The sequence below is a fragment of the Helicoverpa armigera genome, chromosome 5, assembly GCF_030705265.1.
Source record: "Helicoverpa armigera isolate CAAS_96S chromosome 5, ASM3070526v1, whole genome shotgun sequence".
NCBI classification, from domain to species: Eukaryota; Metazoa; Arthropoda; class Insecta; order Lepidoptera; family Noctuidae; genus Helicoverpa; species Helicoverpa armigera.
This window is the reverse complement of record NC_087124.1, coordinates 5,332,780-5,347,481: the sequence shown is the minus strand read 5'-3', so window position 1 is coordinate 5,347,481 and position 14,702 is coordinate 5,332,780. Positions and strand designations below refer to the sequence as shown.

General features: G+C 35.9%; 1 protein-coding gene across 17 annotated transcripts in view; it reads right to left on the bottom strand.

Annotated features, from left to right (window-relative positions):
• Positions 1–14,702, bottom strand: part of LOC110381278 (TLD domain-containing protein 2) — an 80,918-nt gene that overhangs the window by 45,688 nt on the left and 20,528 nt on the right. For 6 of the 17 annotated variants that reach the window (XM_049842321.2, XM_049842326.2, XM_049842327.2 and 3 more), the window contains exons 1-2: positions 12,222–12,470; positions 5,408–6,092 (exon numbers count right to left, since the gene is read on the bottom strand). The exons of 7 other annotated variants lie outside the window; for them this stretch is intronic. In XM_049842321.2, coding sequence (XP_049698278.2) covers positions 5,408–5,958 — 551 coding nt within the window. In that variant the 5' untranslated portion in view covers positions 5,959–6,092; positions 12,222–12,470. Of the gene's footprint in view, positions 1–5,407; positions 6,093–12,221; positions 12,471–14,702 lie in introns of those variants that run through there. 4 more of the 17 variants (XM_021344680.3, XM_049842325.2, XM_021344923.3 and 1 more) reach the window with 2 other exon arrangements.

The window sequence follows — 14,702 nt, the reverse complement described above, 5'->3', positions numbered from 1 at the left end:
TAGTATTTACAGACAGGTATGAAGAAAACAAGGTAAACGTGCAGACAGAATTAACGATTGCTGGCGTCGTTACTCTGGTTTGATCTGATCAGGTAAACAACGAAGTTGTTGAGAGAATAAGACTAATACTTCTTACAAACAAAGTTTTGTGTACTCATCCTATTTCTAAACTGCCGGACGCCGCGGTAGCCACGGACAATTGACTAGATGTGTATTTTCAGTGGCGTTCATTGTATTGTAGCCACACAATGTTATATTGAGCTTTATGTGGGGACCTAATCCTGCCGCCATTTGTGATACAACTTTGTGTGGTGACCCTGTAACACAGCGGATTTATAGGGAGCGGGTTCACTGCGTATCTGCTAACACAATGGCAGAATTGATGTGAAGGATTCTTTCACCAGATTTATTGTAACGATTATCGCATACTTAATCTCTTTTAATATTAAACCTTTCGTAGTATGCGCTTGGAGTGATACGATGTAAACAATATCTCGACATCCCATTACATAATCTGCAGGCAATGACTTTTTAGTTATTCTAGAATCAAAGAACTATCACGAGTCACGACATATTGAAGATGTATTTCAAACGGAATGGCGAGTGCAGCGTTGCCAAAATATTAGGTTCGTGATTATTCGAATAACTATTGTAAACAATTTCACGGAATTGATCATTAAAAGCTTAGATCAGTGCCAAGGGAATCTGTGCACCATATTCTCAATAATAGCGCTAATATGTGCAGTAAATATGTTGACATACTCATCTCCATCCGTAGGGATTCAGGGTTACATATTAAGATTAGATATTTCACATACCTACATTCCTCAGTTTGGACATGCTTGAGGACTAGCACTAGTTTCAAGTGGAAGTACATAACATTTTCAACAGTGGAATGTGAACCTTCAGCAAACTAATTGCTATTCCATATTAAGTGGCATAATGTTATGACTTACAATCAACAACAATTCAGCAATACTATTTGCTCTAAAATTTATACGACACTCCTAATATTACAGTAGGTATCAGACTTCTATTAGAAACAGGAACGATATAAAAGCATATGAAACCAAAAGAGGCATCATTTGCATATCTATTTTATTGTGGTCTGAAGAAAGTTGTTATAATTTTTAATATCTTCCATTCCTAAGGGCCTTACGATAATTTATTTTCTAGACATAGAGAATAACTTAGTTTTTTTCATGTACTTAATACACAACGAAAAAATAGGACAAGAAATCTATTCTAATTTTAATAATAATAGTATGTGCACAGATATTCCTTATTGGATATTTTTTGATTTTGCGATATGGATCAAAAGATCTAATCAGATATTTTTATAACAATAAGACTACGAGTGATGTCTATGCATGGATCCCCAGATGATCTGGGTTGAATTTTCTAGACTTGTTTAGTGTTACCACGTTAGCCTCCAAATTGTAGTGGGCGTGGTACCTACGTCAGACACGTCACCGCGTCGTTACTGATTGCTCCTACTATGGCTTTAAACAAATACTCTCATAATAAATACATAATAGGTTTTATTTGTAGAATTAGTGTTACTTTAATTATGAAAACACAAAAGTATATTTTGCTTCACTTAAAATATTCAGTCATCTTTACGTTAACTAGGACGTGACTTTTGTGTTAAATATATTATTGTATTCATTCCGTGATCATATGTATTCATGTTCCTCATTGTCCAATACATGTAAGTTTTACGTGTTTACTGACGGGTAATAAAAATTTAACGGAACTCGTTAAAATTTTCTTATTTATTTATTCAGCTGCATTAACATAGACTATAAAGTGTATTATGCACAATAGTATTGTATTGTGGATGATGATTCACGGTTCACCATGTGTACACTTTGCCAAAATTATTTTTAATTTATGTGAGCATGTTAAAAACAAACATGTCTTCAAGTTTAAATTGAGAACACTCTCATTAAACTCACTGCACTCGAATATTTTGTAAGTTGTGGCATAACATAAAAAGTATATAACATATAAAACCAACGTACATAGCATCTAGTGCCTACCTAAGAATTGAATTAAACACAAATCGGCCTTGTTCACGCGACAGCACGCGTATGGTTCAGAGGTTATTTTTATAAACATCCTTTGAAACATAGAATCTCATGTCTATTTGTAATGTTAACAATAATCACGAAGTAAAATTGTGCGCAGTGATATCACAACAAATTGTGCAACAATGGATGGGGGGGGTATGTGGGGACGCTGAGGACAACGGTGTGCGCCCGAGACAGATACGAGACGCTTTTGTGTTGTCTCCGCATAGTTTTTAATAACAACATCATGTGGCAGGGAGGCGACGGAGACCGCGTGGACGTCTGGCGGCTGGCCAGCCTTGGGATGTATAATCACAATGTTTTTCAAGGTTCACAATGTAAAAAAAAAGCAAATATGCAGTCTAGGTCCAGCGCACTAGCTACTGCGCACACAGATAAATGCTATAAAGCCCGTTTTTGGCCGATTGTTATCGATAGACGTTATTTGAAAATTGTAAATATACACCAATTGAGGTGTATTTCAGAAAGACTAGAAGAAAATGTTTGTCCAGCTGATATCTACCTCAATACTTCCTATTGTAGGAAAAAAAACTGGAAAAGTGCGAGTCGGACTCGCCCATCAATGGTTTAACGATGTACTTTGATGTTGTTTTTATTACCAGGTCTAGAGCCTAAAACTATCTAAAATGCAAAAAATACCATCTACTGACGTCCATGAACTAATACAATATGATATTTTGATGAGGATATTAATCATTGTCTTTATTATCCATAAACACTGTTGTGAATTATATCTAATCTTATTATAATTTTGCATTTGCATTCGCAAATCCATTAAATGTTTATGGCCACGTGTTTGGAATATCAAGTGGGCACAAGACACATTTAATGAGAGCTCGTTTCCGCTTAAATGTGAAATGTCTACGTAGTTTATGTGTTACTAAGGTCATCATACGTATAACTGTTTAACCAATTTTCTGTTTGCTCGTGAGAAAACAATTTGCTACGATCAATTTTTGCATTTAAATGTTAAAGGTTTCAATAAAATGTAGGAAAACAAAGGGTTTCGTCTTTTGACAGACAAAGGTGAACGCACGATCGCGGAAGCTGCGCAGGCGCTGCACGACGAGCATGTTGAAACCACCTCATTCTATGACGTAGAGCAGTGCCTACAGCAACTACGAAGCGCATAAAACTGTATAATACTTATAAAGTATAATAATATTATACGAATTTCCGCATGACTAAGACTAAAAGAGTAATAAGACGCCCACACTGTTACCTTTTACATCTGTTTATCATCAAACTGTCCACAATCATTTGGTGTATGGGTGTTTACGGAACATATTTGAGTTTGGCGTTTAAAGGTCAAAATGCAAAGTAGCGATTATGAATTAAATGGTATCTTTCGTTATAATATTTATGCTCATAAGAAAAGCTTCGTAATATCCATTGAATACTTCCTTTTTATTTATTTAAAAGAAAATATGGTATTAAGTATCCAATTGTCACCGAAGTACCGAATCAATGTTTGGCTATTTAGCTTGCATTGACACTTCATTAAATGTTAAATAAGAATATTTTTTCCCTTATCCTAAGGGGTTGACCAAATAATAATTCATATAAATGTGTTATAAGACTAGAGGGCACATGACTCATTCCGTACAATAAATTCTAGTAGGTGTCTGTACATAAACAATCGGTAGCACTAAGAAAATATTCTTCAAAATCTGACATCTGAAATTATCAGGTTAGAGATCTCAAGGTCTCTCCCTGATGGATTACACAAAAACGCAAAGGCTCTTAGTGTGTTCGGGCAAATTCGGCAAGTCTATATGAAATTATAGTGATCATCCAAAAAGATCGTGAGTAAATATTGGTGCTAATGGAATAATTCAATTATCGACAATGTGTAATGTAATATCAATTTGATTGGTCAGACCCGACTGAAGCGAACCTAATGGACCACCATTGAGTTTGCGTGAAAAATATTACACTTCACCTACTTATTTTTTATTCTCTACAACATTAATAATGCACCAGTCATTTAGACAGAGTGTTGGTCATTGTTTGATTGGATAAATCGTAATAATACCGATATCCGTTCTCCATGTCTTCGAATTTATGAGATGTGGAAAAACTTAATGTTGGAATTTCTTTAGGTCAACCGATTCGATAAAAGCTAACTTGTTCCATTTGTAAGCTGCCTAATCAATTGATATTTCCAAAAGTTACGGAATTTCCTGTTTCGACCTTTTCAAATATTAGGATAAAATGTTCCGATTCTTTATATTCTAAACTATTTTGGTTAAAAATAATAGAGGAGAGAAAAACTCAAAAATGTTTTTGATCAGCTAAATAAAAAGCTGTAAGTATAATATACTACATCAGGTAAGTAGTCTGCATTTGAATACGCACGAAAAACGATACCTAATAATATCTAAACCGATTTGACCATATCGAGAATTCGCTTTTACACGATAACAGGTAGGCGTCAGTATTATGACATTTGAATGCAAATGTCAGCAAATTGATTAATGTAATGTTACGTCCACCTGTAAGTAAATGTGTTGCGGTGACGTAGTGTGTTATTTACTACCCAAAGTTTCATGACGATCATGTAACTTGCTTATGGTGGTATCCAATTTTTGATACTTTGATATCAGGTGATACAAAACAAACTGAATGGGCTCTAGTGGTTTTAACGTTGATGATACTACGAATTATAAATTACACAAATATTTGTGTTATATTGTAGACAAAATGTTCCTTTAGATAAAAGTAATATATACGTAAATTAAGGTAGTGTTTGTTACTGATTTATCAAACCAGAATACGTCTTGTAAATTTGTCACCGTACTGTGTACATAAACTCTCGTGTATTATGGAAAATTTTGGTGATAAATAACCTATTATTTACGGTTCTAATATCAGATACCTAGTAATATCAGAAAAAGATTGTCTTAGAAACTTGAAAAATAAAGTTACAACATTATGTAAAAAAAATACCCAATATGTATGATAGAATTCAGAAAACATTTAGTTATTAAGAGAGATAAACTAACCTAACTCGTACATACGATGATTGAATGATGAATAGCATTAACACACATGAATATGGAAGGATTCGCAGTTCCAATTGCAATGCCCAGTAACCATGAAAGTTGCACACTTAGTTCACAAACAAACAATCGGAGTACGAGCATTAGGTCAAGGAAATCATGTGCCCTAGCCCCGCATACACATTCTAATCCCGTTAAAGGAATACGAACATTATATCACATTGCATAGTTAAGTTCCTTTGGGGTAAGTGTTGAACCAAGAATAAAATGAATGACTTCTAGATGGTTAAAAAAAATGTATGTTAACGGTACCTGTTCTTCAGCATATTATCAGGCACGAACACATTCCACCACGAGGGTCTTTTCTGACGGACATATATTGGGGTATCACTCTCTTCGTCTGTATCGTTTCCTCCTGACTTCCTCCGTTTTTTGCGTTCTAACTGTAATCTCGCTGCCCAAGAGCGTCTTCGACCCTTATCATTGGGACCAAAACCTTCGGCACCCACAGGCACCGCTAAGGAGGCACGCCGTGGTGCTTCAGGCGGGGGACCATCAAAATCCGTCAACTGTCTGTAACGTTCGGCAAAGGTAGCTTCGGAAGCTCGGCGTCCGTTGGAGGTTGACAAAGACGGTACTTCTGGAACTACGTCGTCAGTGAACGCCTCATCATCGTCCGTATCGGCAGCAAATGGTTCTCCACTGTAACGCCTAGGAGTCTCATCAGCGGACTCTTGTAAGCTGGCTAGCTGCAGACTGGGCCGGTGCGTGCGCAAACCTCGTGGCACTCGGCCGGGCCGCGTCTGCAGCCTCGACAGAGCCAGCGGCACCGGGGACTCGGTCAATGTCGGTTCCACACTCATTTTATTCAACACTTTAGCTCGTTAAATGTCACTTCGACTAGTTTTATGGAGCCAACATGACAATTACGGCTCCTTCATTTTCGAACACATTGCAACAAAAGAAATCATTTGTTGTCGCTTATGAATCACTTACACTGTAATTTTTAAAGATTCAAGGTTTTAAATTTATCCCATATCACGTGGAACGCTTTAGCAATTGACTACAATTATGGTTGATCCAATACTTAAATAATATCTATATTGTCTTGGAACTACTGAAAATGTATAGACTCTTGGGAACGATGTAACTACATAATATCAATAATAGCTTAATAGCTTTAGAGGGCTTAGTTTAGAAAATTGATTTTACGAAGTTTTGTATACAAGTGTAATGCTGTACACGATAATGGCAAAATAATAAGCTACGTCCGTGTAATAATATATAAGCATAAACAAATAAATATGGTCCTTGTAATCGGGTAACATTTTCCTTATTTTCAGAACAAATAATATTTCATTAATAGATCATGCAACGAAAACAAACTGTTGTATAAATAGGCACAGTGTAATTCTAAGCAAGCTTAGCGACAAGTGTCGGCGCTATGCCATATAAGCAGGTGATTGCAGCTTTCGTAACAGCGGCGCGGTCCGTCATCAGATCGCGCGCACACGCAGCGCGGGCTCGGGGAAAGTTTCCACCGCCTTGCCATACGTATTCACTATCTTTCACATATACACCATCGATTTCATAATCATTTTTAGACATCATACAATTTATGCGTAAAACAACTTGGAATTCGACCAAGATCTTGAATCTAATTTTGAGTTTACGATTCAACAGTGCCATCACATTTTATTAGTAAGGGATATGGTAATTGAAATATAGATCCCTCATGTGTCATTAAAATGACAAATGTGCAATACAATTTAGAGTCCAATTTATTTTTTGTGTTAAGATCAAGCTAGCAAGAAAAAAATATCAAAGCAAAATGTTGAAATGCACTGGAGTGTCCATGCGACATAGCAGACTTGAGTAAACAGTGCACAGGAAATCATGTACATTTCGCAACATGGTATCTAGCTTAAGTGAGTGCGTATTAATGAGACTCGGAATATTAGTCTAGGACGCGTGTTTTTATTATGAAGAAAACTATTTCATATCATATTTTTATATATTTCAATCAAGGAGTGTTTAAAGCATGGCCTTGTGTGAATCAAAGTTAACCTACAACCGTCAATCAGGTGGCAGAATGCACGCTCAACGTTGACTAGGAAATTAACCTCTCACGAGAGCTCGACATCCGACCCTCCTGTGTTACAATTTCTAATCAAACTGTTCCATCCGCAATAATGCAAGAACAGACGATAGTTATAAACTTAACGGAATCATTACGATTTAACTTATTAACCCTTGATGTCTTAAGCCATACAAATTACGGTCATTTTTTATAACACATGGCTACTTGTTGACATATACAAATCATAGTTGTTTACAAGAGAAAGATAAAACGAAAACAAGTTGTAAACCGATGTCGTTTCCACCAGTCGTAATTCATCTAAAGCTTTGATGTTTGATGATCGCTCGCACTTCCTTTGAAGTACTTCGGTAGTTAACAGTTTGTACGAAAATTATTTAATTTAACCAATCAGAACCAAACCTTTTTGGCAAATTTTGCAGGCTGAAAATTATCAATTCTCAAATTATAACCTTTAACTTTGGCTAAGGATTATTTTTACTAAAATTTTTGAGTGCAAAAACGAGGAACTATTTCCTGAACTGAAGATATATTCAATAATCATATACAAATAATGTTATCTTTCACAATTATAACTTCTAACAACAATAAACACGTGACTTCATCTATTACGTATGACAATAAGTGCACATTAAATATAATATTTCATAGATAGGGTGAGACTGATAGAAAAGCCTTGAGAACAGCACATAGTCTCACTCGCAGTGGAAAATGTCTGGCTAGATCATTACGCGGTTTATGTTAATAACGTAAAGGGTGATAAAGCACGCACAAACGGTCATAAATGTGTTAGCTGGCACCGTTAGTGTTCTAGCAACTTCGTAGTTATCTCACGTCGTGTACCACAGACCTTCTTCTATATCGGCGTTAAGAAAATAATATTCATAACAGGTCCTAACCTTAGCACAATAAATGTAATTACAACCACTAGTAAAACTTTTTAAACAGATGTACTGGTGTCGCACAAGTGCTTCGGACATTAATGTAAGACATTGACTACAATGTTAACAAATACACAGACGCATGTAGACTTTGCATTGCTTGGTGAGTAAATCGCAAGTAACAAAGGAATCAATGCAGATAGAATCGAACACGTCGATGGGTCACGACGACGACGCGAAAGTATGCACGATCTCAAAGTCAAAACGGCGGGTAAACAAAGGGGTCAGCGCACGCTGCGCCATCGCCAGATTTTATATCAGTCACATCGCCATTCCAAGTAATGCTGCAAAATACGTTAACATGGAACTCGATGTAAAACTTACAAAGATACATTCAGCAGACAACACGACCGAACAACATAAAATATAAGATTTATTTAAAATACAGGATGTAAATGTACGTTGTCCTTTTATTGCTATCCATTCGTGTAAATTTCTATAGCACGATTACCGTGACAAACAAACAATTCGTTTAGATATGCTTACGATTTCTTCACGGAAATTATCATGATGTCTCTTTAAACTTAGAATAAATGTGAATTTAAGTGCACATTTTTGAGATAAGAGAATAGTTCCTGTATAATAGCAGTTTAAATAGATTGCTCTGAAAGATTTATGTAATCGCACGTGATTTACTGTGTTTAGATAAACATTCTAATCGACCAGAATTTATGGAATACAACAATATTTGACTAAGAAGAATGAGAATGCTAGAAAAATTGTGCGTCGTAACATTAAAGAATGATCCCTTCCATTCCATCGCCAGCCATCAGATTTATCTTTACAGAAACATTCAAGGAGAGTAGATAAGTCCGTGTCATGGGTCATTAGTTTCAATGTAACAAGAATGCACTTACGAGGGCTAGACACAACAACATACACACAAACAATGATAATTGAAACGTAGAACAAACGTCGCATGTATAATAAGATGGTAGCAAGGAGCAAACGCACTGAATACAGATTAATTGGTAACAATAAATAAACCTACAGACAAAGAAATACAGAGTTCATTAATACATCAGCGGTGTAAATGATTCCTGTACACTTAACTGTCTGTTTAAGATTCTTTAGTATAGTTTTGGGGCCTTATGCGCATAATATGCATCAAGATTTATGATAAACAAAATAAAGGAAACGACATAATGCAGGACCCAACTATGATGACAAACCCAAACAATCGACAGATAGCGTTATTTACGTACTAGTAATTGATTGTTTTAGTAATTGTAAAAGTCGTGGTGGCCTAGTGGGCAAAGAACCAACCTCTCGAGTATGAGGGCGCGGGTTCGATTCCAGGTCAGGCAAGTACCAATGCAACTTTTCTAAGTTTGTATGTACTTTCTAAGTATATCTTAGACGCCAATGACTGTGTTTCGGATGGCACGTTAAACTGTAGGTCCCGGCTGTCATTGAACATCCTTGGCAGTCGTTACGGGTAGTCAGAAGCCAGTAAGTCTGACACCAGTCTAACCAAGGGGTATTGGGTTGCCCAGGTAACTGGGTTGAGGAGGTCAGGCAGGGCAGTCGCTCCTTGTAAAGCACTGGTACTCAGCTACATCCGGTTAGACTGGAAGCCGACCCCAACATAGTTGGGAAAAAAAAAGGCTCGGAGGATGATAATTGTTTTAGCTCGTCCTGCCAAAGTTCGGTACTGCGACGATATCGATACTGTGTACGTGACCAGGCAGGTACATTTGCTAAATTATCAGATATTCTACAATGATATGATTCAAACTATTCCATGAATTAATAATGAGCTAAAACCAGCAAATACATTTAAACATAAATAACGCATTTTGATGGACATGAATAAAATAACATATGGAACCTTTCAGGAGAGGTGAGGCACATGTGCTACTGACAGCAGAAATCTTACTCATAAATCAGGGATAATTAATTTCGATCGAGAAAAAATTAATTAGATTGATTAAGATTTAGGTGTATTCTATATTGAGAAATATACTCGTACCTATTACTTAAGCTTTCTTATCCATAGGAATCTGTACTTCTAATAAATAAGCATTTTTTCAGGGGAGGAGAACGGTTGGTAGGATGATATTTAAGAAAAATATTAAAATTAGTAAGTAAATTATCCTTCTTCGGCAGTCGAGTAAAGACCATAGCTGACCAACTATGTCACCAGTTAATTGATGTTAATAATACGCTGTTGTTTTCAATTTTAATAACATTTTATGAGCCGTGTGTTGATATAGTTAACGAGGTATTATTGAAATGGTTCCGCAACATTAACAAAGATAATGTACACGGTACACTAGGATTAATTCTCATTTATACAACACAGTCTTTAAATCTTTACTATTATTTAATTCTATTTCCACAAGTTAACTAAATTAGTTCTAGCAAAAACTTATTATTGAAATTAGAAGACAAGCAAACAATCCCAGATAGACTACTCCTCGGTTTGAACTGGACACACCCATTTTTATTATGAAACGCATTTTAAAACTAAATTTTAATTAACATTTAGTTCTTATTTTAATAACCGGCAAGTTCATTTTTGCCTCTAATTACTTTAAAAGCAAACTTCTAGCACTACGTTTAGTCTCTTTTAAAAAATGCTAAAATTACTTCACAAATACTTTTTTTATAAGGTGGATTTCATGAAACTCAGTAAGACACCAAAATTGTAAAAATTCAGCATGTATGTGGATATTTTGGCAATAAAACAGGACAGAAGTAAATTACTTCCTCAAATCTATTAATATAATCTACCAACTACTCTAAACTTGCTATTAAAAGTACCAAACATGTTTTGGGAGTTAAGGAAAACGAGACTTGAGATTAGATCAATCGCCATAAGAGATCACATTCTTTTCTCGCTGTTTATAAATAAAAGCTATTTAAATGCAATATCGAAACATTAAAATAGCTTGGCTTATTAATTTATCGGGAGCACTACTAGCACCCTACAACTAGAACGGTGCTCAAGTTACGTCTATTGCTGAGAAAAATGTAGGTCGTGTCCGATTTCAAAGCGCAGCGGGACTTGCACAACTTACTTGTAACTGCCAATGGCAAATCAACAACAGACTTTCGATATTTCTAGTGTTTAGTTATATTTCACACTTCGTCGATTTATTTTATATCAGCGATAAGATAAACCAACGCAACTGATTTTTTCGTTTGAATCACTGCATGACTTATCGGCTTTAAATCGACATCAAATTTCATGGTCAAGAAGGAATTAATTTACTTACTAACATCCGGATCATGGACAAATATGGAAACTTGTAATAATTTATGCACGGAAGTCACGTTACCTAAGCCAAAAATAATATTGTTACGTTCAATGTTATTAGACCACTTCTTATTGGGAATTCGGGAGATTCGCTAAGTATTTCATATTTTGTGGTAAAGAAATCCCCAGCGGGAGTTGGGGAACTTTTGAACACTAGAAGGCAGTATGGTTTTACCCAGAATTATACCTGTTATTCTTCTGCTGTCAACAAATCAAGTATCTAATTTGAAGAGAAATATACAGCAAACTATATTTGGGAAAAAATAATAGTCCAAATTGAGTCTTACAGAATTGCAAAACGTAATGATAAGGTGTGTAATGTGGGAAAGGCGTAGAGGGTCACGGACATACACTCGATTCTTGTTTTCACTAAGCAGCTGTCTGTGGGAGCAACTTGGAGGCAATACTCCAGCTTCTAACTGACGCCTACCGACAACTGCAAACTTCTCGCCACTTGTTGTTGCTACACAACTAACAACATCGTCGTCCTAGCTAGACAATCGTTCAAGTTTCCACGAGACAAGCCACAAGTTTTACAGCTATCTACGTACTACGACATTATGTCTACGAACCCGTAGTACTTAGTTTTTCTAATGCCTTTGAATATTGAACTTTTTGTTCTCTTTGATTTTCTTAAGTTACGTACAATTGAGAAAGTCGAGAATGTAATTCGAAAATAGCATTTGTTTACCACATCCTACAGAGTTCTAGAGATCAAAACAATAAAGATATTATTTAGCTATTGCCATCAAAACATAAAATATCAATTGGTAAATAAATAGAACACAAAAGTATTTTTAACATATTTTAAAGTGTCACACGAACATGGGATCGATTTAAAACTTCAGCATCACAAATCACGGCAGTGTTACGGGCTTTGGACAAGCACCGACCTCCTTTCGCCGTTGCACTGGCGCAACGAACAAACAGAATAACTAGACGAAGATGTCGGCGTACGAAATCGTAGCGGAACCTGCGCGCGCGACTTTCACTACCGTACTTATACGCGTGGTCGTGCGCAGCGTGCGAATCGCGCACCGCTGTGAATGCTACTGATGATGACAAACGCCGGCCGCCACTTGCGCCGATGGTGGGGCAGCTGGGTGTCTATCGTCAACATCTGATAATAAACATACTGAAACCTACCCCCTGACTACTGGCAGCGTTATCTGTTTTCGAAGCCTAGATATTCGTTTCTCTCATCTGGGCCAATTTTTTATCGCTAATGTCACTCGTGCCCCACATTTGACTCATCAGTACGAAACTGTCGCAAGTAAATATATGAATATGTAAACATTTCTTTGAAATTAAACTTATATGTAAAATATCTCAACAGGATAATAGTCTTGAGTAACTACAAACACAGACCCTACAGGGATAAATTATATAATAATTAATGTTTAATAATTGTATACGAAGTTCGATAATTTAAATCCATAACATTAGGTTGTATAAATAAGACAAACCCACACATAGTAAGCATATTGCGGTTATTGTATTCAAATTACATGTGCTCCTATTTCTGTGGATTGCGCGAGTGGGTAGACTGGGCTAGGTGGTTAGGGTGCCCTACCTACCTTGCCGATGTGCACTACATTCAACCGTAAGACGTTATGGATTTCCCAACGACTAAACATGGCTGATTTATAACATGCCTATGTTAAAAATATTTTTAGCGGCGATATATATCAACATGATGTTGTCAAATTAATCAAGCAAGTAAGTCCCCCATCAAATAAGACCGACGATGAGCTATTGTGTGACTGACAATAGTTCAGCTGCCTGTTGATCATGTTAGGCACCATGTTTTTTCCTGATTTACATTTCTCATTACTGCCTGTTCCTTTCACTGATTCGATATGATAAATTGAATGCTACAAAGACAGGACAAAACCGAAATGTACGCAGATATAATAGATAACACTAAAACGCGGTCATTTATGATATCCGCATCTTCTGCTGAATAATAAACTGGCACGAATAAAGTAGGGAAAGATAAGGAAAGTTCTGTGACGTTTTGATTTCTGACACTTACGCGAATATTAGACATTTAAATAAAACTACTTTTACGGATTTTATCGCGGTTATATTATATTATTTAATCCCGGTTATATTATATTCTGTGACGTTATTTTGTTCATCATTTTTGCCTCTGCAAGCTACAGTAAAGATAACATGTATCTGAACATTCAACCTCTGTCAAGATCCTCGCGTATCCGATGATCAAGATCAGGCTCATTTAAAGTCTTGTAAAATTCATATTGCATTTTCTAATAATTTGGAAACTGTTAATTAATACTGCTATATAAATGAAAGATGCTGGAAAAGCTTCATAATTATTTGTTACTGAAACTTGCAGTATTTCTGATCAATCTTGTTCTTGTGGTTTCCTCCTGTTACCAGAACTATTCCATAAATGTCATTTCATTGATCATTGGAAAAATATTTTGCCTTTAAAACTTGATAAGGGACCTTGAAACCGGAATTTTGTAATTTAGGGTATAAAGCAATTTTAAATGCTAATTTATGGCCATATTAATAAAATGTATATCTTAAATAAATCATTCAATCAGATACGATATTTTTCTTTTCTTCAATACCTGCGGCAAGTAAAATAGACGAGGATGTATGCTGGTCATAGTACCTAATATCACATAAGTGCTCCTAGGTATAAAATGCTGTGTGTTTGTAATGTGCTAATGAAATCCGCTTATAATTTGATACCAAACAGTGTTTGATTTATTCCAAGTCGCTAGATTTGTCTCCTAGACTTCAAATTGACACCATTTTTAATGATATGTGACATTAGATTTTATCCGCATCTTTTCAACAGCGGATAATTTGTCATAAGTATTTATTTTTTTAAGTATAAAGGAACTGACATCCATTCTGGCCAAATCATAACAATTCTTTTTATGCCTATTAAAAGGGGCATAAAACGCAATGACGATAAAAACACGTACTTCGCGCATCATATTTTTAAGTAGACCCTGGTTAAACTGGCATATTGCGCAATCCTTGCCCTTTCATCTGACTTTGACATATTACAGTGATGCAAGAGCCTTCCATATGTTTCATTTACGTGTTCGGTACTCGTAAATTACTTTAATTTCAAAGTTTCAAAATTCATGAATTTATTCAAGTAAGCAATTAAAACTAGTGCATAAAAACTAGGTACAATGTTCTACGCTGAACAAAAGTATCGCGTAAATAATGGCACAAAGACTAATTTGCCTAATCGAGACTAGTGCCACGTCACGGATGAATAACGGTTCACTTGTGGTCTGCGCTGCCTTCAATTGAAAG